This window comes from Vombatus ursinus, unplaced genomic scaffold (assembly GCF_900497805.2).
Source record: "Vombatus ursinus unplaced genomic scaffold, bare-nosed wombat genome assembly UNPS02014807.1, whole genome shotgun sequence".
Taxonomy (NCBI): Eukaryota; Metazoa; Chordata; class Mammalia; order Diprotodontia; family Vombatidae; genus Vombatus; species Vombatus ursinus.
This window is the reverse complement of record NW_020954585.1, coordinates 42,821,555-42,848,322: the sequence shown is the minus strand read 5'-3', so window position 1 is coordinate 42,848,322 and position 26,768 is coordinate 42,821,555. Positions and strand designations below refer to the sequence as shown.

At 48.3% G+C, this 26,768-nt stretch overlaps 3 protein-coding genes across 4 annotated transcripts; 2 read left to right on the top strand and 1 right to left on the bottom strand.

Annotated features, from left to right (window-relative positions):
* Nucleotides 1-6,901: 6,901 nt before the first annotated feature.
* BCKDK (branched chain ketoacid dehydrogenase kinase) lies at nt 6,902-11,536 on the top strand. Of its 2 annotated transcripts, none has more exons than XM_027875092.1 (13): nt 6,902-7,041; nt 7,378-7,499; nt 7,716-8,068; nt 8,172-8,240; nt 8,367-8,477; nt 9,005-9,052; nt 9,213-9,332; nt 9,453-9,551; nt 9,742-9,815; nt 9,910-10,038; nt 10,124-10,213; nt 10,544-10,702; nt 10,807-11,536. In XM_027875092.1, the coding sequence occupies exons 3-13, from the start codon at nt 7,880-7,882 to the stop codon at nt 10,949-10,951; spliced, it is 1,233 nt and encodes a 410-aa protein (XP_027730893.1). In that variant the 5' UTR covers nt 6,902-7,041; nt 7,378-7,499; nt 7,716-7,879; the 3' UTR covers nt 10,952-11,536. The 2 variants fall into 2 exon arrangements, with proteins under 2 accessions (XP_027730893.1, XP_027730894.1); XM_027875093.1 differs by having other exon boundaries at nt 7,378-7,573.
* Nucleotides 11,537-11,624: 88 nt separating this feature from the next.
* KAT8 (lysine acetyltransferase 8) lies at nt 11,625-22,579 on the top strand. The gene is made up of 12 exons (XM_027875091.1): nt 11,625-13,751; nt 13,916-14,198; nt 17,357-17,431; nt 17,573-17,748; nt 18,951-19,004; nt 19,183-19,347; nt 20,087-20,176; nt 20,653-20,793; nt 20,885-20,978; nt 21,076-21,226; nt 21,490-21,644; nt 22,356-22,579. The coding sequence occupies exons 2-12, from the start codon at nt 13,997-13,999 to the stop codon at nt 22,418-22,420; spliced, it is 1,368 nt and encodes a 455-aa protein (XP_027730892.1). The 5' UTR covers nt 11,625-13,751; nt 13,916-13,996; the 3' UTR covers nt 22,421-22,579.
* An 86-nt stretch (nt 22,580-22,665) lies between these two features.
* PRSS8 (serine protease 8) lies at nt 22,666-26,354 on the bottom strand. Its single transcript, XM_027875094.1, has 6 exons — nt 26,107-26,354; nt 25,823-25,840; nt 25,203-25,368; nt 24,747-25,018; nt 24,465-24,631; nt 22,666-23,965 (listed from the first exon to the last, which is right to left on the bottom strand). The coding sequence occupies exons 1-6, from the start codon at nt 26,192-26,194 to the stop codon at nt 23,654-23,656; spliced, it is 1,023 nt and encodes a 340-aa protein (XP_027730895.1). The 5' UTR covers nt 26,195-26,354; the 3' UTR covers nt 22,666-23,653.
* Nucleotides 26,355-26,768: the final 414 nt, after the last annotated feature.

The following is a 26,768-nucleotide window of genomic DNA, read 5'->3' as shown; positions in this document are numbered from 1 at the left end:
TATGAGGAAGTTTTCTGGGCTGGGTGAGCATGACCCCACTGCCCAGAACTTATGGAGGGTATATTTCGTTACCAATTCTTGGCCAGACATTAGTAAGAAGTTAGAGAAAGAGGACGGGTGGAAGACAAAGCCTCTAGATGAGTTACTAGAGATGGGTCAGAAGGTATATGTGGCCAGGGGATCAGAAGAGAAAAGAGAGAGGGATAAGAACACCAAAATCATGTTACAGTCTCTGAAACAACAAGGGGAACAAACTACAGTGATGCTTCAGACCGTACAGACGGTAGCTAGGTCAGTGATGAAACCACAGGCAAAATTATCAAATTCTTATGGCAGAGGAAGAGGAAGGGGGTTTAGACCCCCTGGGGAGAGAATGGAGCAGGGTCCCTTAACCTGTTTTGAATGTGGGCACGAGGGCCATATGAGAAGGGAATGCCTTTCACAACAGTCTGAACAGAGGGTTTTCTCCCTTAGGGAACTGGAAGATTAGGGGTGTCAGGGGTTCATCAAAACGACCCACCCAGAGCCCTTGATAAATTTAAGGGTGGGACCAAAAAAAGAAGAATTAGTGTTCTTGATTAACACTGGGGCCACTAGATCTTCAGTGATACAGTTGCCCCAAGGGACTCAATTATCCAAAGATACTCTACTTATTTCTGGGGTGAAGGGAGACACCTTTACTGTTCCCCTTACTGAAATTATTGAATTTGAATGTGAAGGAATAGCAGTTCTTGGGAGACTTCTTTTGATACCGGGGGCAGGGATCAGTTTGCTAGGCAGGGATCTGATTACCAAACTCTCAATTCAGTTAAAACCTCAAGGAACCCGAATTATCCCTACAAAAAGGATGCTAGTGTTAAGAGAAGGGGAGGAAGAAGAAATCGACCCCAAGGTCTGGGCACAATCCCATAATTGGGGGCGGGTAAAGATCACCCCAATTAGAATCACATTGAGAGACCCGACAGTGACAGTTAGGGTCCAGCAGTATCCCATTCCTCTGGATGGAAGGAAGGAGGGGTCTCCAGCCTGTTATTCAAAGACTTATAAAGGATGGGATGTTGGAACCTTGTATCTCCCCTTTTAACACCCCAATTCTGCTAGTCAAAAAAGGGGATGGATCTTATAAGCTAGTACAAGACTTAAGGGAGATTAACAAGGTGGTCCTCTCCTCCCATCTGGTAGTACCCGACCCTTACACCATTGTGGGAAAAATTCCTGAAGATAGTCGGTGGTTCAGTTTATAGATTTGAAGGATACATTCTGGGCTTGCCCATTAGACCCTGAAAGTAGGGATATTTTCACCTTTGAATGGGAAGACCCAGAATCAGGCAGAAAGCAGCAAGATAGATGTGTGTTTTGCCCCAGGGATATACTGAGTCACCAAATTTGTTTGGGCAAGTATTAGAAGCCATATTAGAAAAGTTTATAACACCTCCCGGAGCCCGAGTGCTACAGTATGTGGATGGCCTGTTGGTAGCAGGGAAGAAGAGAGAGGAAGTCAGTCGAGCCTCTATTGAATTACTAAATTACCTAGGGAAAGAAGGGCTTCAGGTCTCAAAAGGGAAACTACAATTTGTGGAAAGAGAGGTTAAATATTTGGGACATTTCATTAGTGAAGGAAGTAAAAGATTGGATCCTGAGCGGGTGGCAGGAATCCTCCAAATTGAACCCCCAAAGACTAAAAGAGAGTTACGTAAGTTCTTGGGGCTAGTGGGCTATTGAAGAACTTGGAGAGACTCATATGCAATATTAACAAAACCCCTGTATCAGCACTTATTGGAAGAAGAACCCAATTCTGTCCAGTGGACACGGAGAGCCAACAGAGTTTTTGTCCGTTAAAAGAGGTCCTGGTATCTCCACCAGTTCTAGCCTTACCCTCTTTAGAAAAACCTTTTCATCTATATGTAAATACAGAAAGAGGAATAGCTTTAGGAGTTTTAGCACAAATGAGAGGAGGGCAGAAAAGACCTGTAGCCTTCCTCTCTAAAGTCCTGGATCTGGTAGCCGGAGGATGGCCTGTATGTATACAAGCTGTAGCTGTGACGGCTATCTTAGTGGAAGAAAGTAGAAAACTTACCTTTGGGGGAAGTCTGATGATTAGTGTACCACACCAAGTTAGATCTATCTTAAATCAAAGGGCCAGGAAGTGGTTAACAGATTCCCCGATCCTGAAGTATGAGGCCATATTACTAGAAAAGGATGACTTAGTGTTGACCCAAGACTCAAATCTGAATCCGGCCTCTTTTCTTACTAGCACAGGATCAAGGGAAATAGATTTGGAACACTGTTGTTTGGAAACAGTGAATTTTCAGACAAAGACTCAGGAGGACCTTCAAGAGTCTCCCATACCTGGAGTCAGAAACCTTTTCATAGATGGGTCCTCCTGAGTGGTAAAAGGAAAAAGGAAAATGGATATGCTATCATTGATGGGGATCAGTTCGCCTTAGAAGAGGCAGGGGGATTGCCAAAAGATTGGTCTACTTAAACTTGTGAATTGTATGCTTTAAATCAGACTTTAAAATTACTAGAAGGAAAAAGTAGGAACATTTTTACAGATTCTAAGTATGCCAGGGAGGTGGTGCATGTATTCGGGAAAATTTGGGAAGAAAGGGGAATGGTGAAATAGTAAAGGCAAGGGATTGGTTCATTCCACTTTGCTAACACAAGTGTAAGAGAATTTGTTGTTACCAGAGGCAATTGCTGTCATACATGTTAATAGGCATCAACCTGGCCACACTTTTGAAGCTAAAGGAAATAGATTGGCAGATGAGGAGGCAAGGAGAGCTGGGGATAACACATCCGACCACGGTGATCCAATGTTAGTCCTAATCCCTTCTTTCCTTCTGAGTCTACCCCAGGGGAAGCCAAGGGAACTGGTTCCTCCCTGATGGTCGGGAGGTATTAAACAAGGCAAGTATGAGGCAGGTGTTACAACACCTCCACCAAGGCAGTCATTGGGATGTACAGAATCTGTGTGATGCAGTTCTAACACGGTATGTATCTCCCGGTCTTTATACCCTGGTGAGGCAAATAGTGGAGGGATGCCTTGTGTGTCGAAGGACAAATAAGTCAGCCCAACGTCAACTTCCCGCAGGAGGAAGACCCCCGGGAATTAGACCTTTCCAAAGCATCCAGGCTGACTTTACCGAGCTGCCCCTAGTTGGCCGCCTCAAATACTTGCTGGTTATGCTTGACCACCTGACCTTGTGGGTAGAGGCATTCCCCACAACCCAAGCGACGACTTCAGCCGTCAGCAAGATCCTTGTAGAACAAATTCTTCCTAGATAGGGGCTAGTGGAGCGGATAGACTTGGATCAGGGAACTCATTTCACTTCCAAAGTTGTTCAATATTTGGTACAAGCCTTGTACTTGTATATTAACTGGTAGTTTCATACTCCCTGGCACCCTCCTTCCTCTGGCAAAGTAGAAAGAATGAACCAAGAAATTAAGAGACAGCTCACTAAACTAACCTTAGAGACTCAATTACCTTGGACTTGATGTCTACCCTAGCACTTCTTAGAATCAGAACAAAACCCCAGAGGGATATTGGATTATCCTCATATGAGCTTCTTTTTGGACATCCATATCCTGGGGGAAGTGGCAAAGGAGAAAATTGGGACCCTATATTCAATTGTAAGGATAGATTTTTCTTTTCTTTTTTTTTTAAAGGCAATTGGGGTTAAGTGACTTGCCCAGGGTCACACAGCTACTAAGTGTCAAGTGTTTGGTCTGAGGCCAGATTTGAACTCAGGTCCTCCTGACTTCAGGGCCGGTGCTGTATCCACTGAGCCACCTAGCTGCCCTGAAAGGATAGATTTTTAAGGAATTATGTACATTCTCTGGTGAAGCATTTAAATGTGTTACAGCATAAAGGGCTGATCGCCCAGGTGCCACCTTTGGGGTTCCCAGTTCACAGATTCCAGCCAGGTGATTGGGTGCTGATCCGGACTTGGAAGGAAGAAAAGCTCACCCCATCTTGGGAAGGACCTTTACAAGTCCTGCTGACCTTGGACACAGCGGTTCGGACTAAAGAACTCAGCTGGACGTACCACACACGAGTAAAGGGACTGGTAACTCTTGCTGCTGAATTGACAGTGGATTCCACAGACCCAGGGGAATTGAAGTCACTCCTCTGGCGAAAGCCGCACACTGGTTGGATTCATGAGCCCTAAACACCTACCCTTATCAATTAGAATTCTTATCCTCTTAAGTGTGTTAATTCCTCTTCTACTTGTAACCATATTGTTGATTGGAATTTTTGCTTGTATTTCTACTTCTTTACATAGTCATTTTACTTGTAATCAGAGTGTGACACCACGGGGATTTCCTTAATACTATTTCTGATCTGTTCTTTAAGCCCCCACCCCCACCCCCTCGCACAACTTGCTCCTGTATCCTGGTCAGCAGAGAAAAATATGTTTGAACAATTGATGGAAACTGTAGCTCAGGATTTTAATTTGACTAACTGTTGGATTTGTGGTGGACCCCAGAGACTATCCCAATGGCCATGGGTCCCTGTTCCTCTGAAACCAGAATGGCTCCTTAGCAATAAATCTGTAGTAAATAGTGAGACAGGCTTTTGGGAGGAACATTCCTGGTGGCTTACTGAGGAAAGGAAAGGAGTATTCTGTCTGAAACAAACAGAAGGGAAAATGTATTAGGGGAAAGTCATTGCAAATGGACCCTTACAGGAATTACGGGAACAGAAACATATAATTGTACTGAGGTCCGACAAGAACAGTATTCTGTTGTTTGTGCAAGGGCACAAAGGATGTGGCAGTCCTCCTAAAAGATCATAAAAAGACTGAACTTTGGGAAAAAGCAACCCGATGCCAGGGGGTAGAAGGAATTCTAGAGGTCCCATATATAAACTGGGGATGGACCAATGAAACTGGGGAAAGGGACTACCTCTCATATTATTGGGATAAAGTGAACTGGACAGGAGATCTCATCACAAGCTGTGAATGGGAGGAGAATGTAGCCCTGTGGAAATGTCAGCATAAGGATAAGAACTTAGGAGGTGGACCTCTAGGGCCCTATAATATGTACTACTACCCAGCAGGAGGGAATCATTCCAAAATACATTGGGGGTGGTCGGAGGAGTTGACACCTAAACTGCCAGCTTCAATTCAATTCAAATCCACTATTGGATTTGCGGCCCCACTGCCTACACTCACCTCCCTTTCGACTGGGCTGGAGCTTGTTACTAATTAGGTTCCAGGCAGTGGTAGAAATCATTACTAACCAGACTGCAAAAGCTCTGGGTCTGTTAGCAGATCAGGCTACCCAAACCAGAGAAGTGGTCCTCCAACACAGATTAGTTTTAGATTACCTATTGGATGAGGAAGGTGGAGTATGTGGAAAATTAAATCTATCCACATGCTGTGTAAAAACTGATGATAATGGGGCAGTGGTAAATGGAATTACTAAAGATATTAGGTATTCTCCTTTCCATATGTTTCCCATGTATGATGCAGTTAATCACTAAATTAGTACAGGATGCATTGTCTAAGATGATTAGATTAGAAAAGAAAGCTGAAGTGTCAGTTCAACTAATGATCCTAAGGAAGCAGGGATGGACCCCAGTAGAGCAGGAAGATAGGACTGGGCCAGAAGGATCAGAAGTAAGAGATGAAATAGTGGAAGGAATATACCAAAACTGGTGTGAGAGGTCTTCAATGAACACGTAAGAGGAAGGATTGAGTGAGATTGGTGAAGACCCCTCATAAAATTTAAACCTAAATTAGTAAAATAAGATAAAGACCCCTAATAATAGGATCTGAAATGAACAAAAACAAGATGTACGAAGAGGATACTTGAAGGAGGGAAAGGCAGGTGCAAACTATGTAACGATTCTGTAATTTCCACAGCTGTTGCTGGGGTAGTTTTTTCATGTTTAGATTGTGCCCTCTGAAGCCCTGCCAATGGGATGAGAGGTAGGGGGCTAGGGAGGGGTTGCAGTTAGAATCTATAAAAATGCTTGCTTGGCTGACACCCCCTGGGGTCTTGCATCGAACTGCCTTTCCGTGTGAGTCGCCCTTTCTAGAGATCGCAATAAAATCCTTTCTACTTTCTACCTGAAGAAGCCTCTGAATTAATTTGGGTAAGGGTCATCGCTGTCCCACACATTCTTAGTATCATTAATGTAGAGCTGGAAGAGGCCTTAGTCCAAACATCTAATCCAACTCCATTTTACAAACAAGGAAACTGAGGCCCAGAGAGGTTAAGAGACTTGCCAAGATAACCCAGATAGTAAGTAGCAGAGCTAGCTTTTCAACCCAGGTCGTCCGGGGCCAGCAACAATGCTCTTCCTCCTCTAACATGGTATTGATTGGTTGGGCAAAGTCTAAATGGCAGATTTCTCCCCCCCCCCCCCAAATTAATTTCCAAATATGTCTCTCCAGCACCTAATGAGTTGTCCTTTCCAACAGAGAATAAAAAAGTGGAAAAAAGCAATTCAGCACAATTAAGCCACTCATCACCGAATCCGACCAAAAATGCAATGCTCCACGAGCAACCTCGCACCTCCCCACCTCCACAAAGAAGCAAAGGAGGTGCATTCTGTTACCCGAGGCTAGCCGAAGTCATTACAATTACACAGAGTTCAATCGGGTTTTGAAGGGTGGGCAGTCACTCTGCCGGAAAAAGAGAGCACTCGGGGCATGAGGGAGCATCGTGAGCAGAAGCTCAGAGGTCAGTTCCCTCGTTCTGCCCCCACCCCACGCGACGTCACCGCCTCCTCTAAAACCTCGCAACCTGGCTGCGGAGTCCTCAGAGAGGTCGTGCCAAAGAAACTACAATTCCCGGAGGTCCTAGCCCCTCGGAGTAGGCTGCTTTTCTCCTACGTCATCACGCAGGAACCGGAGACGGGAGGAGGGAGGAGGACTTGGGAGGAGGAGTAGGGTTGGAGGGAGAACTGGGGGAGAACTGGGGGAGGCAGCAGCAGAGGGCGCAGGCTGCTGGGTTCGGCTTGTCGTCTCTCTCTGGCACCCGGGTCCGATCCGCTCAGCTCCTCGCCCCGCTCCCTTCCTGGCCCAGGCGGTAAGTGCGGGCCTCACATGGCACCCCCCCCCCACGCGGACCCTACCATTATGGGGTCTTACATTGCAGACCCTGAGGAGGGATCTACCACTGCGCCGACGTGGGGAGTGGGAGGGTGGAGGAAAGGGAGAGCATTGGAGGTTACCAGGGCGCTACCATATGTTTGGGGGTAGTGTGGAGGAGAAGGGAAGGGGGAGAGGAGCGTAGGAGGTGTCCCCAGGGTGGAGGAACTCGGGGAGCCCCCTCCCCCCGATCCCCCAGGTTTGGTTGTTCATGGATGACCAGGCTCCCCCACCACCTCGGGTGGGTCATCTTTGTGCCTGCTCTTTTGTGCAGAGATCTTCTTTGAGGCTGTCGGCGTGCTTGGTGCTTTTCTACCACGGTCCAACCAAGCTGTCCTCAGGAGGCTGCCTGTTCCCAGGCTGCTGAAGTTTGTTTCCCGCAGAAGGGGAAAAAGGGTCAGCCCCTGCCCTCCTCCCCCACCTCCCCCAATATCAGAGATTGCTCTCCTCCTTGGGGCTGGAACCAAGAGGTACCTCTAGTAGGGAACTCTGTCTCTAATTTGGGGCCCCAGGGTGAGGATACCCCCAGAACAGTTTCAGGACAATCCCTGGAGGTGGAGCTGGGATGGTTCTGTCCTCATTGTCACACTCTTCTCTATCTTCTTCCATCAGATGGGAGTGGGTTTACCAAGCCTGCCCTCTGTTTCCTGTCCTCCCCCCTAAGTCTGAGGTAAGCCCTTTCCCCCCCACCTCACCTACATACCCAGCCTGTTCTGTCCCACTTCTGGGTTCACTTGGAGGCCCAACAAGAAGGATAAACAGGTGGGGACAGGACGATGCTCTTAGCATCAGTGCTGGGGAGTGGCCACCGTGGGGGCTCCCCACTCTGGCCACTCGCATCCCTGGCTCTCCGATTCTGGTCTACTTCGGCCACTGACACCCATCACATGGAACTGGCCAGAGAGCGATCCAAGACCGTCACCTCTTTCTACAACCAGTCAGCCATTGATGCGGCAGCTGAGAAGGTGGGCTGTGGTAGAGGAAGAGGGTGTGCCAGGGCAGAAAGAGTTTGGAGGAAGTAGCAAGGTTTAGGTTGGGGAACTATCAGCCATCTGTCCATATTTTCAGCCTTCTGTCCGTCTCACTCCAACCATGATGTTGTACTCAGGCCGTTCCCAGGATGGCAGCCATCTGCTGGTAAGGGTCCTTTGGTTCCTGTCCTTGAGGCCCTCAATCATTCACCACTCCACCGCTATTCCTATTTTATATCCTGCAGGATTCTGAGCTTTCCACACATCACACATGTACATCCTTGCCTTCCAGAAAAGTGCCCGTTACCTACATCAGGAGCTCCCTGTTCGTATAGCTCACCGGATCAAGGGCTTCCGAAGTCTACCTTTCATCATTGGCTGCAATCCTACCATCCTACATGTGGTAAAAACAGGCTCATCCTGCCCAGGGGAAAGGGAAACTCCAGCTTCTGGCAAAGTAGAAACTAAACATGACCAGCCATGGGGAAAGGGCCGGCTGGGAGAGACTGACTTAGCTGGGAGGGTTGGGAGAGGAGGTGAAGAGGTAGACATAGCGCCATAAAAATATCACAACTGGAAGGGACTTCAGCGATGTCTAGTCCCCAGCGCCTTGTTTTCTAGAACACCAAAGTCCAAAGAGGTTGGCCCTGACCCAAGGTCATGTGGCCAGTCAGAGGGAGAGCCAGGAGTAGAACTTGGTTCTAATTCCCATCTTGGGTCTTTTCCCACTAAAAGCATAGAGGTATGAGTTGGTTTTGTAGCACCCTGCCTCTTTAACTGCTGTAGGTCTGGGGTAGGAGTTGATGTGTACCTGTGGGGCACTGAGTGGCTCAGAGAGGCTAGAAGGCAGCTGGACGAGGGGGCCCAGGAATCATTAGTACCCCCCATAATCCTCCTCTCTTCTCCCTTTACTGTCTCTCTTCCTTTCAGCATGAACTCTATATCCGAGCCTTCCAGAAACTGAGCGAATTTGCCCTGGTGAGCTGGGGGAATCCTGGGGAGGTGGGGACTTCTGGAAGGGAACAGTCTGTGGGGTTTGGAGGGCATATTAGAAGCGTAACGACTTCAGAGAAGGGACCTTGTTGAAGAGAGGCACCTTGTATACTCAGGACTGTGTGATAACCTTGGTGGTCCCCAGATAAAGGACCAGGCATCTGAGGCCCAGTATTGCCAGTTGGTCCGACAGCTCCTGGATGATCACAAAGATGTGGTAACTCTTCTAGCTGAGGGACTTCGAGAGTGCCGGAAGCATATCCAGGTAGGGCCCCATAGCCATCTTAAGAGGGATGAAGGGGTACATCCAGAGAGCCCAGGACTGGGTTGAAGAGAAAGAAGGAAAGAGGTCCATATCTCTGGGCATCTTCTCCTTCCCTCTCAGGATGAGAAGCTGGTCCGATATTTCTTGGATAAGACACTGACATCACGGCTGGGGATCCGTATGTTGGCCACCCATCACTTGGCCCTGCATGAGGATAAGGTGCCGATGCCTGGAGGGGTGGGCAGGGTAGCTCATGATGTCCTAGGAGGGAGACAGGGATCAGGTAACAATCTCTTAGGTCAGAGCTTCAGGCTTGAGATTGAGCTGGAGACGGCTGAGTCTGCCGGGGGAGGGTTTCTTGGCTAGGAGGGAGCTGCCTCAACCTCCATGTACCTCATCCTGCCTCCAGCCCGACTTTGTGGGGATCATCTGTACTCGACTCTCCCCAAAGAAGATCATTGAAAAGTGGGTGGATTTTGCCAGGTGAGGGGAGGACAAGGGGAGGGGAAATGGAAGGGGGACCCCCTGAGGAGACTGCGCAGGCTGAGGTCCCCCATCCCCTCGTCCTGCTCCCCAGGAGGCTGTGTGAACACAAGTATGGGAATGCCCCTCGAGTTCGAATCAATGGCCATGTGGCTGCCCGGTTCCCCTTCATCCCGATGCCCCTGGACTACATTCTTCCTGAACTGCTGAAGAATGCCATGAGGTGGGGTCAGGGTCCTGGGGAAGGGCTTGTGGGAAGGGAGGATTGCTAACCATAATCCCACCTGGCTTTGCTCCTCCTATCCCAGGGCCACAATGGAAAGCCATCTAGACACTCCATACAATGTCCCAGATATTGTCATCACTATTGCCAATAATGATATCGACCTCATAATCAGGTTTGGATGGGGATGGGCTCTAGGGGCCCACTGAGTAGTGCAAGTAGACTGGGGTATGGGTGATGGGAGGCTGAGGGCAGAAGTGGGAAAGGCCAGGATCCCAAGCCCTGGAGTCTAGGGAAGGGGAGATTATAGGGAACATAGATCAGAGAGGGAATGGCCTGCCCTAGAAGAGATAAGTCTTATTTGTATGCCAAGGAAACATGGCTGCAAGCCCAGGAAATCCAGAGGACAGGAGAAGTGTGAGGTGGGTGGTTTAATAAGGGAAGGTCTTCTGGTAGAAGTGATCCCTGCAGATAGCCTTAGCCTGGTGTGGCTGGCTTCTGTTAGAATTTCAGATCGGGGTGGGGGCATCGCTCACCACCACCTGGACAAAGTGATGGACTACCACTTCACCACGGCTGAGGCCAGCACTCAGGACCCCCGAATCAGTCCACTTTTTGGTCACCTGGATACAAACAGCAATGGCCAGTCAGGACCTATGCATGGGTGAGGCTTCCCCCTTCCCAAATTTTGGTGGTCTTCATGGAGGAAGGGGGAAACAAAGGGCTAGGATGTTTAAGATATCACCCTTATTGTTTCCATCCCTCCAGGTTTGGTTTTGGTCTGCCTACATCCCGGGCATATGCAGAATACCTAGGTGGTTCCCTTCGGCTCCAGTCCTTGCAAGGAATTGGCACAGACGTCTACCTACGACTTCGGCACATTGATGGCAAAGAAGAGAGCTTTCGGATCTGACCCATTAGCCTGGCTTTGCCTGGGCCCTCCCTCTGGGACTTGCCAGGGGAAACCCCATGCCTCTTTCCCTCTCTCAACATAATACTGTCCTTCTCCACCACCCACCCCACCCCTTCCTTCCAGTTCTTGAAGCTTGGTCTGAAGTATTGTGAGCCAGGAGCTCCCCACAACCTTTGCTAATGGCTCTGCTTCAGATCTCTGAACCTTTTTCTCTTGCTGTTGCACCTTGGTTTCTGGGCAATCAGGACTTAGACTCCCAGCTCCCCCAAGCCCACTAGACCAGGGTTGGTAACTCAATTTCCACCCACCAGTTACTGCAGTCCTTCCTTTCATATCCTTCCTCCTTTTTCCTATCTTCTCTGCCTCTGGCTTTTTGGCCCAGAGCTGGGGATGATTGGGGGGTGCATTTGGGGGCCCCAGAGGCCTCTTTCATCGTACATGTTTTTGGGAAAGTGGGTTTGGGGGTCCGTGAACCCCCTTTCCCTCCCCCTCTACTGCTGTGTTTGTAATATTAAAGTGCACATTTTGAAAGCCCCTCCCCCAGGGCACGGTGTATGTGTCCTGGCTGGCTGGGGGACAGCCAGACTTTCCTGCCTACCTTTTCCCAGGACAAAGCTGGGGGTCACCTTGGCTCTTCCCCCTTGTCCACAGACAGGTAGGCCTGGCTGGGGGTGGGGCACACTTTCCCTTTTGAGAGATCTATGGGGATAGCAACTGTCCATTTCATAGGATTTAGAACTAGGAAAAACCTTAGAGATCACCTAGACCAAACCTCCTCATTTTACAAATGACAAGACTGAAGCCCAGAAAATAGAGTGACTTGTCCAAGGCCACTTGGGGTAACAAGTAGCTGAGGGATTTGTACTCTTCTCTAATTTGAAATCTTGTTCTTTGTACAACATCCTCTCTCCTGGGCTTTTCTCCTGTCATAACTGGGAAATCCTCCCTGAGTTTCTAACCCTAATTCTGGGGTCTTTGGTCTTTTTGCTAGTTCCTTTGTGGGGCCAGAGACCTATTGGAAATGAGAAGGAATGTCTGGTGAGATATTCAGTTTAGCTCTTCTAAAATGGGAATAATTGTCAATTATGACATCCTCAGGTTCCTCTTATTCTCCCCAAGGCCCTTTATTTCTATTTCCTTTCCACTGTTCAAAGTTAATGAGGTCATGGGGGGGCCACCTGACATTCTGATCCCAGGTGGCTGTTAAAAATACTCGTCCTCAGCTGGATTGTGACACCCTGGTTGGCCTCCTGCCTGTCCTTATGAGTCCTGGCCAGCAGGCTTCTGGCTGCAGGGTACTTAGGAACTTGGACCAGAAGATAGGAAGGAGGAAGATGTAGGGGATAGGGGAAAATTAGGATAGAAGTGGCAAGGAGGCTGGATTTTAAATGAAGCACATGAGACACTCATAAGTCAGAAAGATATGTGGTGATGTAGTGTTATTCTCTCCCTTGAAAAATCCCTTGATGTGTCAAGTCTAGACAGGTGGAATTCCCTGCTTCCTATCTCTAGATTTTATTGTCTCATTAATGACAGCTAATTCAGTCCCTAGCCACCCTGAGTCTAAACACATAGACACACAGCCCAACCCTCTCATAACTGTGACGTGTCTTTCTTTCTCTCAGGAGGATGTTCAGAGGGAATCCTGACCCATAGCTCAGATGACCTGAACTCCAGAAAGTCATTCATTAAATCTATCTTTCTTTGACCTTCTCCCTTCTCCCTTCCCCTCCCCCTATGAATTCAGCTCATTACTGAGGCTTCCCATGAGGAGGCCTTGAGAACTTTAGGGAGTGGGGAGAAGAGACTAAAGTGTCTTGCTTTGAACTGTCAAAGTACATAGTATGTATTTGAGCTATATGGTCTAACTCCCTTGTTCTTAGAAGAAAACCAGCCTAGAAAAGAGTTACCCAGGACCACACAGACCTATTCCTTGAGATTAGCCCTCCTCAGGCTTGTTCCAGATACTGGAAATACTGTCAAGTTGAGGGGGCTTCTTGGGAGTTCAGGGGTGGAGGTTTACAGACCAGGGGTTCTTAAACTGGGGTCCACAGATGAATTTGTGGGCCGGGAATGTGACAATGAACTTGGGCAGGAAAAAAAAACTACAACTTTAATTTCTTCTTTAGCCCTATGTAATTTGTTTTAAACATTTAAGAACATTCTGAGGAGGGGTCCCTAGGTTCTAAGGCCTCCTCATTCAAGCCTCCCTTTCTTTCAGCTGTCCACAGACAGCAATGCCTGAACTCTACTTTTCACAACCTCTTAAGATCTTTGGGAGCTGCGCTGGCACCACCCCATTCTCCCACAGGCAGTGTGGTGTCCTGGAAAGAGGTCTGGGCTTTCATTCAGAGTATTCTCAAATACCAGGTCTGCCTCTTGTTTAGCTGTGGGGCCTTGGATCAGTTGCTTCACCTCTCTTGAGCCTCGGCCTCTGCATCTGTAAAATGGGGACAATCGTTCTCCCAGGTGGTAGAGAGCAACGCATTTTGTAAACCTTGAAAATAGGAGTAAAGGTCAGGGCCTGGGGGTCGGTTCCATTCTTGAAGCGGAAAAAGGGGAAAAGGCCAGTGCGCACAGTAAGTTATTGCTACCGCCATCATTTGCCGTTGCCCAGCAACGGGGAATGCAACTCGACCCACCCATTCTTCATTTCCAGCGTTTCCGGTTAAAAAGCAGGATGTAATCACTTCTCCACCCTAACGCTCGGAACTCCAGGCACACCTACAGGCGGAGCCTAGACGAAGCTGAGACATCTTTATGACGTAGCAAAGGGGGCGTCCCTGCTTGCTAACTCCGGGTACTTCCATGTCGTACGGAAGAAGGGGGGCGGGGGAGAGGAACGAGGCCTCCCGGGCCGTGGCTACCAATCGGTGAGAGGTCGCGCCCTTTTGTAGGCGGTGCGTGCTCTCCGGGACTCAATCGCGGGGCGCCACGTCACGTAGCTCCTCCCCGTGCTTCTAGAGGACTCCATTCTGCCGTACGGGAACCGGAAGTTTGGGGTTGTAGAGGCGCCTGATTTTTGCGTCACTTCCGACCGGTTCGATGGCGACTGCAAGCTCCGCGACAGTGGCCACGGTCGGAGCCCCGGGGGAGGGCGAGGCCGGGGGCGGGGAGAGAGCATTGGCTGAAGGTACCTCCCCGCCCCCAGGCCGCTCCTCCCCTCCGGCCCCGGCCCGCGGCGAGCCCGAGGTCACGGTGGAGATCGGAGAAACCTACCTCTGCCGACGGCCTGATAGTACTTGGCGTAAGGGCGGGGGATACGGAGTAGCGCTGGGTGGGGGGGAGTCGGGGGAATCGGGGCCGGGCTGCCCTCCCTCTGTGACCTTGGCTCCTGGAGGGCCTGGATGTCTGGGGCATCCTGAGAGATGAAAGCACCGGGGGGGGGGGGGGCCGGGGGTTTGATGGCCTGGCTTGAGCTTGAAAAGGTAAGAGAGGTAGAAGGTACCTGGAGCCAAAACTTTCCAGAGAAAGGGAGAAGCAGTCGACGTTTCCATGTTGCTTTAAGGTTTGCAAAAGCATTTTTATTCAGGTCACCTAATTTATCCTCGAAAGTCCGAGGTATTACTACCGTTAATCCCGTTTTCCAGGTGAAGAGACAGGCTTAGTTTAAGTGACTTACTCAGGGTCAAATAGCTCGTGTTTTAGGCAGCATTTGTACCCAGTTCATTCCTGACTCCTTGTCTAGCAGTCTTTCCACTATGCCAAGCTGACTTTATTGAGAAATGAATGAATGTTGGAGGCATTGCTATACAGTCGGAAAAGTGTTGAATTTGGAGTCAGAAGACCTGGCTATCTGTATGGCCTTGGATGAATCACTTCATTTCCTTGGGCCTTCAGTTTCCTCATCGTTGAAAGAATTAAAGCAATCTTAAACAGTATTTGAAGATGTACTACAGCTTTTCCAAGATCTAAATCACAGATTTATCTTTGACTTCTTTCTCCTTCTAATCATTTGGCATCATCATCTTTTCTCCTTTTCATTCATTTGCAAACACTTTATTTCAGGTCTGTCACATTTCCCAGGGTTATTTCAGATCTGTCACATTTCCCAGGGACTGTTGTAATAACCTCCTTTTTGTAAAGAAGCACCATTTATTAGGTGCTTCATTTGTACCAGGCACTGTGTTAATGCAGAGGATGTCCCTGTTCTCATGGAATTCACATTCTGTTAGAGGAGACGACATGCAAACTACTGTGTACATGTCTATGTACAAGAGATGTACAATATAAAAAGGAGACAGTCTCAGCGGGAAGATAGTGGTAGGGAGGAGGGTTACTGAAAAAGGCCTTTTGCAGAAAGTGGTTTATGAGTTGCGTCTTAAAGCCAGGAGGCAGAAAGAAAGAGGGAGAGCATTCTAGCCATAGGGGGCAATCAGTGAAAAGGAATGTAGTCAAGGATGGGCTGTCCTGTGGGAAGAGTAGCAAGAACCCTGATGTTTCTGAATTGTTTTTTTAAGTATGAGACAACTGGAAAGTTAGAAAGGGGCCAAGTTGTGAAGTGTTTTAAAAGCCAAATGAGATCTTATATTTGATCCTGGAGGTTATTAGTTGCCACTGGAGTTCAAGTGTGGGTGTCTAACTTGGTCAGACCTGCACTTGAGGAAGATCACCTTGGCAGCCAAGTGAAGGGTGAACTGGTGTGGGAAGACCCTTTAGTCAGGAAGACCAACTAGCTGGACGATAATAGCTGCTATGTACATAGTGCAGATATGATTTCATTTGGTCCTCACAATAACCGGGGTGGGGGGGGAAATAAATGCTGTTATTATCCCCATTTTATGTATGAAGAAGCTGAGGCAGAGATTAAGCAACTTGCCTATGGTCATACAGGGTCTGAGGCCAGAGTTGAGTTCAGATCTTCCTGACTTCAGGTCCAGCAATTATTGCAATTGTCTCCTAACTGATCTCATTTGTCTGCAGTCTTTCCCTTTCTTTTTCACATTTTGGACTGGGGTGGGGGGGGGTTGGGGGAGGAAGAGAGGTTCTTCTAGACCTGTCATTTAATCTATGCTGCCCTGAGAGTTTCCACACATTTTCATTTTTATTCTTGAAAATAGCCCTTGAGTACTGAGACTTAAGTGACTTGTTCGAAGCTCTAAGGCCAGCCAGCTCTCTGTTATGCCATACTGCCTCTCCTTTTATCTGTCAAAGAACTGCCAAAATAAGCTTACTAATCCACAGGTATGTCATTCCCCTGCTTTAAAAACAACAAAAACCTTTTTAATGGTGACCTGTGGTCCCTGTCTGAACACAAACTCTTTATCCTTTCATTCAAAGCCTTCTGTAATTTTATTCCCATCTACCTTTTCAACCTTATTTTATTATATTACTTTTCACATACTTTTATGTTCCATCCAGACTGAACCAGCTGAGCTTTTTCCTAACACAAGTGGCAATGTAGCTCCTTTCCAGTGAGATTTGGAGTTGAAAGACCTAGGTTTGATTCTGGGACTTGCTACTTATTACATGTATGACTTCGGACAAGTCACGTGTTAACCAAACATTCCTTAACACATGTAACCTTTCTGGGTTCTCATTGTGTATTGTGCTTGTTCATTTTCACTGTTCATCTCATGCCTAGAATATATTCTTTTGCTCTTAATATCAGTGTATCAGTACAATAACATCAAAGCTCAGTTTAAGTGCCATTGCCTTCATTAAGCTTTCCTTAATCTTATCTCCCTTCTTTCCCACCTTCAACTAAGAGTATTTTCTCCTTCTTCACATTTTTCTAAAGCGCTTTGTCTGGATCTCTCCTGTGCTGGTTTTCAATACTTTACCTCATATCATACTTTTTTTGTATACAAGTATTCCTTCCCCTTACTTACACAATGCCTTGCATATTTTTTGGTACTTTGTAAACAGTGAGGGAATTGATAATTCTGCTATACTTGTCTTAGACCACATTTATAGTACAATGATCAGTTTTAGAGCCCTTGTTTTATGAGCGACTTTGACAAAGTGGAGTTTTTTCAGAGTAAGACGATCAAGAAAATGAGGACTGCAGACTGGGCCATAAGAAGATGGGTAGAGGAGCTGATGGTATTAAGCTTGGAGGAGAGAAGACTGAATGATGGCTCTCTTCCAGTATTTGAAGGGCAATTATGTGGAAGAAGGATTAAACTTACTCTGTTTGGTCTAAGGGGGTAGAATTTGGAGCATTGGGCAGGTTAGGAAGAAAATTTCAGTTTTATGCATCCATAGCTTCCTGACAGAGCTCTTAAAAAATAGAAGAGTATGCCTCAGGGAAAGGTGGGAGGAGTGGTCTGGTGATTATCACAAGTGGGCCAGAGAGGTTAGAAACTGTCCTCACTGGAAGGGAGGGTCCTTACTCTCCAAGGGCCCTTACCCCCTGATCCCTGCCTCATCCTCCTGGCAACTTCAAGGTTTCTTGTTCTATAGACTCAGCAGAGGTGATTCAGTCCCGTGTGAATGACCAAGAAGGACGAGAGGAATTCTACGTACATTATGTGGGCTGTGAGTACCTCTATTTTCTGGAGACATGACATTATTTCCCTAGACAGGAAGAACCAACTGGGCACCTTGGAGAACAGGACCTGGAATGGGGAGGCGGGTGGGACACTTGCGTTTCTTCTGTTAACTTCTCACCTCTCTCAGTTAACCGTCGGCTGGATGAATGGGTGGACAAGAATCGACTGGCCTTGACCAAGACGGTGAAAGAAGCTGTTCAGAAAAACTCTGAGAAGTACCTAAGTGAGCTGGCAGAGCAGCCTGAGCGCAAGATCACCCGCAACCAGAAACGCAAACATGATGAGATTAACCATGTGCAGAAGGTCTGCAGCCACCTTTGGAGGCCTGAGGGGGAGCCAGGAAATAGGAGCTCTTTGTTTGCCACTAATTGATTAACTGGGTCACCCTTGAAAAACCACTTAAACTTTCTACTTCTTCTGTAACATGAAGGAGGTGACCAAGTTAGCCTTCTCAAGCCCCTTTTTGTTCTAAAGTTTAATTAAACACATAACTTCAACAGTTGTTTGTTAGCACTTGGCCCTGTACTATGTGCTTAAGATATGGAAATGAAAAACGAGTTCCCACCAAGTGTTTACAGTGTAGGTCAATAAGACCTCTACATAGTTTACGTCAATTGAGTAAGAGAATGAGAAAAGTTGGACACTTGAGAGATTTAAGGCAGGTGGGACCACTTCCAGCTAGAAGGAATCAGGAAGTTTCATTGAGGAGGTAGCACCTGACCTGTATTTGCATTTGAAGGAACAGACAGATTTCAACAGACAAGAGATAAAGGAGTGGGAGGAGGGTAAGGAAATAGCATTTGCCAATTTCATAGAGGGTAGGATGAGATCATGGAATTATGAGTAGTCTAGTTTGGAAGGGGTGTAGTGGGTGAAGGATGTCCTGTACTAATGCTCCCCCTGAGGCATCCTTTCAAGGGGCTCACATTTCCCAGAGCCTGCTGGAGAGAACGGCCCAGTTTTATCCCTTCCTGTTCTGCTCCAATCCTAAATTCTTAGTCCATGAGCAAGTTTGTCTCAGTTGTCTGCTATGTGTAAACCATCTCTGTATGGCAGACAAAGAGGCTTAAAGTAGGCCTTCTGCCTTGGAAGAACTCAGCCTAGTTGGGGAGAACAAGATAAGACACAAGAAAAATAAAATTAACAGTACTGTGTAGTAAATGACAAATGGTCAATGATAATCAAGCACAAATAATGTTGGTGAGAGAGAATGCATAAACAGGTGCAAGACTGGTTCTGCAAGAGGATGTCAGAAAAGGGAAAGTAGGAGAGGGTCTTAATCTTGAAGCTCAATCAGGATTAGGATAAAAGGACAAAGAGGAGGGGAAAAGGCACACCTTGGGCAGAGAGAGATAGGAATGGTCCATGTTGGATTATGGAGATCATTAGTAGTAGAAGATAGTTTGGAAATTGTGGTGAATTTTAAAGGGAAGCCATGATTTGATGGAAGTATGATAGGATGAAAATGTTTTTTATTCCCTCTCTCCGCTTCCTCTCCCCACCAGACCTATGCAGAAATGGATCCCACAACAGCAGCACTAGAAAAGGAACATGAGGCGGTAAGCAGGCAGAGGGGGGAGACCAGGCCTCTCACTACCCTTACTCTTGGATCCCCTTGCAGTCAGTCTGGTCTCTTCTCAGTCCCCTACCATTTGAATGTATCCCCTCTCCTAGGGTTATCATGAAAAGCCACCACTCACTTGTCTCCCTTTAGCTTTTTACTGTCTCTGCCCACAGATTACTAAGGTGAAGTATGTGGACAAGATTCATATTGGAAACTATGAGATTGATGCCTGGTACTTCTCCCCATTCCCAGAAGATTATGGGAAACAGCCCAAACTTTGGCTCTGCGAATACTGCCTGAAGTACATGAAGTTTGAGAAGAGCTATCGTTTCCATTTGGTGAGACCTCACTAAGGCCCACTTAACCAGTATTTTGGGCAATACCTTTTGGGTTGGGATAGACAGGAGAGCTATTGGGGAAGTGGGTAAGATAAGATGTCAAGTCTGGGAAGGCACCTCAGGGTTAGTGATAGCAGGGACCAGAACCCAAATCTTTTGACAGACTTTCTCCCTGTAACATGGCAGATGAAGCATCAGGGCTAGTGAAGGTCAGTAGTTGATAGAAAAGGAACCTACACTAGTTGGAATGCAACCTGGAAAGCGTCTTGACCAAAGGTTCTTCACTTTTTTGTGAGTCATGGACTCATCGGGCATTCTTAATGTGGTGAAGCTCATGGACCCCTTCTCAGAATAATGTTTTTAAATAACAAAGGAAATGCTAAATTTGAATTAGTGAAAATAAAAATAAAATCTTGCTCCCCCTCTCCCTTTTCCTCCCCTTTCCGTGGACCTCAAGTTAAGAACTCCTGGTCCAGACTATGTTCCTCATTTGATAGATGGACAACTTGAGTCCCAGAGAAGGAGACAACTTGCCTAAAGTCACACATTGAATTAGTAGCAAAGCCCAAACTGAGTTACCCAAGTTCTTCTGACTCTGTTTCAGGATTCTTGCAACTATAGTCTGCTGTGGGAGTTTTGGTTGTCAAGCTCTCCCACTTGCATGCTGGACTGCCTCACTACTTTTGGAGCTAATCTCATGATGAGAGAGACTCAAAACTCATCTGTTCTTCCACCCCAGGGGCAGTGCCAGTGGAGACAGCCACCTGGCAAGGAAATCTACCGAAAGAACAACATATCAGTATATGAGGTGGATGGCAAAGACCATAAGGTGTGCCCCAGAGCCTTGGGATGGAATAGGAGTACTTTACTTCATAATGGGAGGCAGTTTTTCCCCAGTTTTCTCCTTGATGAGATCTCATGGTACTCAAGAAATTGTTTTTGGTGGGGAAGGCCCCATGGGAGGTTTTCCCTCAAAATTAGGCAGATTCAATTTAATAGACATTTAAGACTGCAGAGACCAGAAAAAAATTAAACATTTCACCTTCAGGAAGCTTACTTAAATTCTACTAGGGCTCCAACTCTAAGTGGCTGTTATTTTTATTAGCATCATCCAAGAGACCATCCACTAATGAGACTGGTTTCCTTTCTCTGAGGGCTTCTGTTTGTGGCGGGGGTTGTTTAGGGGTTCAGAGGACATTTCCCACTCTCATTGTAATTCCAGGAGGATTGAAGTTACTCTATAAAAAGGGAGGTTTCTTGGGGGAAACCACTAATCCCATTCCTTTCTTTCCTCCCACCGTTAAGATTTATTGCCAGAACCTGTGTCTATTGGCCAAGCTCTTCCTGGACCACAAGACCTTGTACTTTGATGTGGAGCCATTTGTCTTTTACATCTTGACCGAAGTGGACAGACAGGGGGCCCACATCGTGGGCTACTTCTCTAAGGTGCCAAATGGGGCACAGGAGGGATGGGTGTTAGGTTGGGATGGTCCAGTATCTATTTCCTGACTAGTTCTCTACCTGCCTGCCCCTGAAGGAGAAGGAGTCCCCAGACGGGAATAATGTGGCCTGTATCCTGACCCTCCCCCCATATCAGCGCAGAGGTTATGGCAAGTTCCTCATTGCTTTCAGTAAGTTGAGCCTCTTTTGATAGGAAAGGGAGGGGAGGGGGTGTGTATCTGGGGTGGGATGGGAGTGCCAGGATCCTCAACCCCACCCATCTCTAAGGTTACGAATTGTCGAAGTTGGAGAGTACAGTGGGTTCTCCAGAGAAGCCACTGTCAGACCTGGGCAAACTGAGCTATCGTAGTTACTGGTCCTGGGTCCTGCTGGAGATCTTGAGGGACTTCCGGGGCACACTGTCCATCAAAGACCTCAGGTGAGGATGGCCACGTTCTTGTTCTTTCCTACCACCCCAGCACCACCGGGGGGCAGAGGAGAGGGTGAGGGAGACAGGTAGGGTGAGTGTCATGGTGTCTCCCTAGCTCCCCAAATGGACTGGAGCAAGGCCATGTCCTTTCCTCTCCGTCTCCCCACCCCCCAGTCCCCCATTGCTCTTTCAAGGGCACGGGAAAGTGCCTGGGGCTAGTGGAGAGGAAACCCCTAAGCTCTCATTGCTTCTCTTCACCCTCACTACCACAGCCAGATGACCAGCATCACACAAAATGACATCATCAGCACTCTGCAGTCACTCAACATGGTCAAGTACTGGAAGGGGCAGCATGTCATCTGTGTCACCCCCAAGCTAGTGGAAGAGCACCTTAAGAGTGCCCAGTACAAGAAGCCGCCCATCACAGGTAGTGGGGAGGTACCCAAACCATGGGGTGGGAGTGTGGGTCACAAGGAGAGTGTGGAACTAGACATGCCCATGTTTACTGGGGGATTCCAGGCTCCCATCTGGTGGCCACTTCCTATGTCCTTTGCAGCTGGGCCAGCCCCTGTCTCATGATCGCAAAACCGGTCCTACCTGCTCCTGTCTACCAGAGGCAAGCAGTACCCGGCTCTCTGGAGGAGGCTGGTTCTCCCTCCCCCTCAAGGCCTCGCTCAATATGCCCTTTTGTTCTCACTTAGGCTCATTGAAACTTGGCCCAGGGCCTAGTACAAACGTGGGCTCCCTCTCATGGAAACTCAGAATGTCAGAACTGGCAGGCACCTCGAACTAGAACCCCAGTCTCTTGACTCGAAGTCCAGAGTTCTTCCTGCTGTACATTCAGATGGCTTTCTTTCCTTTTAAAAAAAGTTTTAGTTTTTAAATGACCAGAAATCTATTTTCTCTTCCTCCTACCCCTCTACCCCATTGGGGAAAAAAAAATTCCTTTTACGGATATGCATAGTCAAGCAAAACAAACTCCCATTGGCCACGTTAAAAATATATACACATAGACCTCATTCTGTACCAGTCCATCACTTTTCTGTCAAAAGGTGGATATCATTGCTTGCTTTCCCAACCCGTCACCCCATGTTCCGGCTGACCCCATCTTTGATTTTTTTCTCTTTTCCCCCTACAGTGGACTCAGTTTGTCTCAAGTGGGCACCACCCAAGCACAAGCAAGTAAAGTTGTCCAAGAAGTGAATGGTGCTCAAACCAGTGCCCCTGCACCTCCCTGCATCCCTCCCCACTGGCAGCCTTAGACCTGTGAGGGGTGCACTTTTCCCAGTTTGTAAATATGTATAGACTTGTCTGCCCACCTTCAAGCCCTAAAATATTTTTTTAATAAAGCTTGTCACTGTACAATTGCAAAATTGGCTGTTTGGGGAGGGAGAAAGGGGAAGAATGGTAGGGATCAACAAACTAATGGAGACTTCACAGGCCACCTGTTGCTTATTCAAATGGTTTATTATGCTCAATAGGACTGATGTGATGCCTTCCCTTGCCGTGCATGCACCTGTGTACAAACACACACACATACACACACACACATATGTACATACATACACACACCCTCACTCCTCAGCCCCTTCCCAGGGGTGGCTCAGTCCTCCAGGGTGCAGTAGAGGAGGAGGGAGTGAGTCCAATAACAGGTGGCTACAGGGTAGGGTCCTGTGTGGGAAGGGGGGGATCAGCCAGTTGTGGAGGAGGTCGGTCCTTCATGAAGAGCCATGTTATGGGCATGCAGCTGCTCTTTGCTGGAGGGGGCACTTGTCTTTGGAATGCAAGAACCAGTACTTTGAGGTTGGCTTTCATGGAGATGCCCGGTCTCCACTAACTCTGGGGGCTGACACGGGTGCAGGTGAAGGGGCCAAGTCCTCCAGAAGAATGGCGGCAGAGTTTCCCAGTGGTAGCCAGAGAATCACCTGGCCCAGCCCCTCAGACAGGAGAGTCCCAGATTATTCACTAGGGTTGCTGCTGAGAGACCTCTTGACAACAAACAGCCATAAATCCTGAAAGTAAGGAAAGGCTCAGGCCCCAAACCACACACCAAGAACCACGGCTGTCCTGGCGTGGAAGGAGCTGGCTCAAAGGTCAGAAAGTCCCATCAGTCCCTCCTCAGCGCTCCTGGAAGGGACTTTGGAGGCCAGCTAATCCAATCTTCTCATTTTACAGATGAGGAAACTGAGTCTGAGGTTATTGATCCCCAAGTTACACAGGTAATAAGTGTTCGAGGCCATTGACAGTTGGTTTTAGAGGTGGACCACAATTCACAATCTGAAGCTTCAGGTCCCAGTGAGAAGGGAATGTCTCAGTCCCTCTAGGGTTGGGGTAGGGGGGCTCAGTAAAGTGTCAGTTGTCCAGGAGGCAGTGAGTGGATAAGGGACTAAGCCCTCCAGCCAAACCAGGCAAAGTCTGTAGAAATTGTGCTCTGTTCTAGAGCAGGAGGTGACAAAAGACTGACACGCTGAGGGACAGTAGCAGGCTTGGTGTCAGGAGGGCTGAAGCTGAGATGAGCTTGCTGAGATCCTTTTTGCACAGATCCATATCCAAATGGGATTCTTTGGTCAGGGGCACATAGTGGGACTGGATCTCTGAGACCTTCTGGTGAATCCATGAAGCATAGCTGGAGGTGAGAGTATAGACTCCAGGCCTGTTGGGAGCCCCACAGGCATCTCCCCAACTCACAACACCAGCCAGGAACCAGCGGCCTCCCATGGGGCAAGAGAGGGGCCCTCCAGAATCTCCCTGGAGATAGACAAACCACAAAAGGTTAGAACAGGGGGGCAGCAAGGTAGCGCAGTGTATAGAGCACCGGCCTAGAGCAGAGGACCTGAGTTCAAATCTAGTCTCAGACCAGACACTTGACAAGTACTAGCTGTGTGACCCTGCGCAAGTCACTTAACCCCAATTGCCTTGCCAAAATAAAAAAAAAAAAAAGGTTAGAACAGGAAGGATCTTGAAGATCTAGTCCAACCCCATCATTTTATAGTTGAGGGAACTGTGGCAAGGAGAAAGGAAGTGACTTCGCTACGGTGACACAACGAGTAGATTTGAGAAGCCTGGACAGCAGAGTTTTCAGTTCCTTTTAAGGCCATCAAGCCCCTAAAAGTCTCAGGCAGCTCACCCCATCAGGAGCCAGGTGGAATCCAGTATCTCAGCCCCTGCTCCTTCTTAGGACTCTGGTATCCTATTCCCTTCCTTTCTCATGACCCTTGTATCTCCCTGCCCAAGATCAGGCCCTTACCTGGCAGGCATCTTTGCCACCTTGTACAAAGCCAGCACACACCATGTCTGGCTGGATGACGTGTGGCTCCTCAGGATCCGGCTTTATGTTGTAAAGACAGTTGCACGTCTCTCTGCTAATCAGAGGCACCTCCAGCTGCTGCAAGGTCTTGGGGTTAGCGAGACTCACTGCAGCGAAAGGAGATAATAGGGGTACATATTAAATCCTCCATCCTCCCAAACTCTCCATCTCTTTGATGAATAGGACTGGCTCTGGCAACCCATACACCCACAGCAAACTTACCTGAGCTGTGTGTATTACCCCAGCCTGTGACAGTGCAGTGGAGTCCATTGGGGAAGGAGGCATTGGCTGCTGGTAGACAAACTGGACGAATGTACCTCGAGAAGTTCACAGGAAACTTCAGTTGGAGGAGAGCAATGTCGCCCTGGGAGCCCTCTTCTACATAGTTAGGATGGGTGAAGACCTTGGCTACAGTTGTAGCCACTGCATCAGGGCTATAGGTGCTGAGTTGATGGGCACCCAGCTTCACCTCGTAGTCATCCAGCCTGTGCTCCCTGAATAGAGGGGAAGTGAAGAAGACAGCTGGAATCGAGGTGTCCCTCATCCCTTTCACTGCTTCCCTCCGTTTCTGAATCCAATCAGCATCTTTTCTCCCTTCTGTTTCTCTCCCAAAAATCCTCCCCAAGAGTTCCCAGTTCCATGCCTCCCCATACTTATCCCTCCCAACTCTTGTCTAACCTTGGGAAGCAGTGGGCAGCTGTGAGCACCCACTCTTTGGATACAAGAGAGCCACCGCATACGTGGATGCCATTGTAGGTGATGCTGACCTGCCATGGCCACTGACCTGGGGAGGCATTGGTACCTCCCACGATTCGCGCCTGTGAGGCCATGCCACAGGGAACTTCTGAAAGAGAGCAAAAGGGGGGGGGCTGTTTAGGGACACTGTGGCCAGTGGGGCCGGGGTCTGGACTCCTTTCCTAACCCATCTGGGTAATCATTTATCTTCTCTTTCTTCGACTCTGCTCAGTATTCCCTCCCCCTATCACTCTTAATTAAACTCCCCTTCCTCTCTCAACTCTGTATGCTTCCTTTCCTCCTTCCCCATTCTCCTTTCCCCTTCCCCCTTCTACCTTTCTGATCCCCTTCTCTATTTTCCTTCATATCTCCTCCCGGTTCCTCCAACTCCCTCTTCTTCCCTTCCCCCATCTCTCGTCACCTTTTCTATTTCCCTCTTCCTCTTCTCACTCTTTCCCCTTCATTTCCAACAGAAAAGTCCTTCTTTCCCCCATTTTGTTTTCTCCTCCCCTTCCTCTTCTTGCCCCACCCTTTTCCTCCCTTCTCTTCCCCCAAGTTCTCACCTTCTTTCCCATCAGCCCCTGAAAGCAAAGAAAGGAGAAAATGAGTAGGGCGGGAAAGGGGAAGTGGTTAGAGCTGGGGTCTGGGATATTTGGGTGGGGTGAAGGTAGACAATTTGGAAGACTGAGGGACTGGAAGAAGGGGTAGGTCAGCCATGGTGGGAGGCAGGGGGAAGGGGAGACTAGGGAAAAGGCAAACCAAGGGACTAGGAAACAGAAAGGGATTGAGGAAGGGGAAAAACTGGTCACCTACTGTCCCTGGTCTCAGCCTTGCTGCCTTCACTCACCCCTTCCCAGCGGTAGCAGATTCAATAAGCTTAGCATTGTCATCAACGCTAGGGGCCACTGAGGCCCCAGGCCCATCCTCCAGCTCATGGCCCCAGTCTGGGACGCACCTGCCTTCCCCTGACCCAACAGGTCCGTCCTAGGGGGCAGGTAAGACTGTCCGTTGTAAGAGAACTTCTCTTGGCAACCCCAGGAGTAGGAATGGGGTTGAGCAGCTGGGGAGTATCTCAGGGAGGGGTCTGGAATGGCTGAGCTGGTAACCGGTGTCACCTGTTCCCGCCCTGCCCCGCCCCTACCTGCCAACCCCTTGTTCACTGGCCAGGTTAGCCCAATGGGGATTTCCTCTCCCTGAGCAGCAACGCCTACCCCAAGGTCCGCCTCCTTTCTTTTACATGAAAGGGGTGGAGGTTGGGCTGGGGTCAGTGCTTTATGGCCCCAAGTCGCTGTTTCTCAGAATAAGGCCTTTTGTTTTGCATTTGAATCTCCTTTTAACTGGCACATCATCAAATCTAAATCTTCCTTCTCTCAAGCATCAAGGGAAAAGGCTCTGTGAAGTGCTTGTTTACTTTTCCCCATACTTGGTACCCAAGAAAACATTTATTGCAGAGTAGTTGGTGTAAACTACTTAAGCCTCTTTCCCTACAAAACCAGACTGTCCAACAGC